The sequence below is a fragment of the Hipposideros armiger genome, unplaced genomic scaffold (assembly GCF_001890085.2).
Source record: "Hipposideros armiger isolate ML-2016 unplaced genomic scaffold, ASM189008v1 scaffold_292, whole genome shotgun sequence".
Lineage (NCBI taxonomy): Eukaryota > Metazoa > Chordata > Mammalia > Chiroptera > Hipposideridae > Hipposideros > Hipposideros armiger.
This window is the reverse complement of record NW_017731642.1, coordinates 728,297-730,655: the sequence shown is the minus strand read 5'-3', so window position 1 is coordinate 730,655 and position 2,359 is coordinate 728,297. Positions and strand designations below refer to the sequence as shown.

General features: G+C 36.5%; 1 protein-coding gene across 1 annotated transcript in view; it reads left to right on the top strand.

Annotated features, from left to right (window-relative positions):
* Positions 1–2,359, top strand: part of OSTM1 (osteoclastogenesis associated transmembrane protein 1) — a 37,424-nt gene that overhangs the window by 13,895 nt on the left and 21,170 nt on the right. Inside the window, exon 2 of the mRNA XM_019658968.1 lies at positions 1,822–1,936. Within this exon, the coding sequence (XP_019514513.1) occupies positions 1,822–1,936 (115 nt within the window). The remainder of the gene's footprint in view (positions 1–1,821; positions 1,937–2,359) is intronic.

Genomic DNA, 2,359 nt, shown 5'->3' with positions numbered 1-2,359 from the left:
TTGTATTTCAATGCCTTATTAACTTGATGTATGATCCTCAGTACATCCCTTTATTTCTCTGGCTTGTTTGCTAATTTGTGAAGTGATCCCTCAGATTTTTAAATGATAAGGTGAATAGTCAAAATGGGATTTACATTCTTGAGACAATAAAGCTGCTGAGAATGTAGAGTATGTGAGTTCAGAGAGGGAAACACTAGAAATAGGTACTTAGGAGGCTCCATGTATACCAGGTGCAGACCAAGCCCTGCATTACGGGCCTGGGTAAGGGGTGAGTGGGGCTGAATTCTCGCTCAGCCTCTGGAAGCAGGGGTGTGTTTTTGTAATCAATCTACCCAGAGGGGATGCCTTGTTTTAATTTGCACACGGGAGCCTGAATGTGCCATTGCTGCCCTGTTCATCAGGCTTGGGTTTCATCTCAGTTGCCAGTACTGATCAGTTGGTAGTGACTGCCTGAATCTCTGTGTGGTGTAAGATATCTGTGGGTTATGGAGGGAGGAGGGGTGGCATCTGTTTGTTGACTCGAGTAGTGCACGTTAATGGTTTAGAATGTAGATGTGAATATTTTATTTATTTTGTAGTCTTTCAAAGTGCAAGCTCAGGAATCAGACTGAGTAGAAATACCAAATTTTCACTTACCAGTTTTGTGACCTTGGGCAACTTCCTTAATTCCTCCAAGCCTCTGTTCCTTATTTAGAAAATGGAGATGATCATAGTGCTTGCTTCATAGGATTGTTGTAAGAATTAAATGAGTAAATGTTATGTACAAGCCTAGCACTTGGAACATAGCAAATATTCAGTTAATATTAGCTTTCATTGTAGCAATGGTCGTTTATCATAGTATGTGCATCTCACAGTGTGTCAAGTCCTGGTATCTACTGTAGGGGAGGAAAAAATCTTTTTCCTCTACTTGGCTTAGGCTGTCTGGCTGGGACTCTGTAAATTAGACAGAGTAAATTAGGTCAGATTAACAAGAGAAAAACAAACAGATGTTTATTAACACATGCACTGAACATGTACACATGGGAGCACCCAATGACGAGTGACCCAGAAGGATAGTTAGAATTTGGGCTTATCCACTGTTTTAGGCTGATCAGAGGGGAAGGGGTTTGGGGCTTCTGGGTGGAGGAGGCAAGTTATGGGAAGGTGACCAGGAAAAGTATTGTAAACAAGGGTTGTATAGCAAGATTTGTTACGGAGATTTAAGTTAGAGCCTTCTCCATTGGTAACAGTTGTTAAGAGTATGCTTCTTCCTTTTACACGAGAGGGAGACATCTTTACAAATGGAAATTTCCTGTATAAATATAAATTTTATTTACAAACGAAAACTTGTGCCCTGTTTTTAGAGCTTTTTAAAAAAAAATTTTTTTTNCAGATTTTAAAAAGTGTATAATAATATGTTAATTGTAGAAAAATTTAAATGGTGTAAAAGGGGCAAAAGACAAGAAAAGAAAAATCACCATATTTCCATTATTCACACATAACTGCTGCTACATTTTGGTAAATAGCTTTCCAGAATGTTTCCCTATGCATAAAAAGTAAGAAATATGACATGTACACAATTTGTTGAGCTTGTACTATAGGATCAAGTCCTTATTTAAGAAGCAAAGATTTCCTTCCCTTGCAAATGAAACTGGTATCAATAATTGTTAGCTGCTACTGTTTTATTATATTTGTTATTAATGACATTTGATTATATCAAACAAAATGTTAAAATGCTTAGAATAACTTTTAATTATTTTAAAAAGTTTTTGCCTCAAGTCATTGTTTGGGAACTCTAAAATTACTCAGATTGAATTTTTCTATCTTTTTTTGTTATTACAGAATACTTCAGAGAGTCATAGTTGTGCCAGAAGTCTTTTGATGGCAGATAGAATGCAAATAGTTGTGATTCTGTCGGAGTTTTTTAATTCCACGTGGCAGAAGGCAAATTGTGCAAGTAAGTAATTTTTTCATTTTCACGTTGCAGTTACGGTTTAATAGTATAGACGTCAGATTTTATTTTAATGAATTGTGAAATCCTTGAATCTAAATAACACTGTGTATTACTATGTTTAAATGAACTGTGATTAGCATCATGCTTTATTAGTGGGAACACTTGGGCAAGTACTAAAAGGCAGAGAAGTCTAGCACTTAACAGCATGAGCTTTGCAGTTAGATGAATCTGGGTTTGAGCTCTGCTACTTACTAGCCCAAATTTGCTGCCTGTCAGACCTTGGGCATGTAACTGCCTCTTGGAACTTCAGTTTCCTCATTTGTAAATTGGTGGTAATAATGGAACCTATCTTATATGATTGTTTTGAGGATTAAATGAAATAAACTGTATAGAGCACTTAACTCAGTATCTAGCACATATTAACGT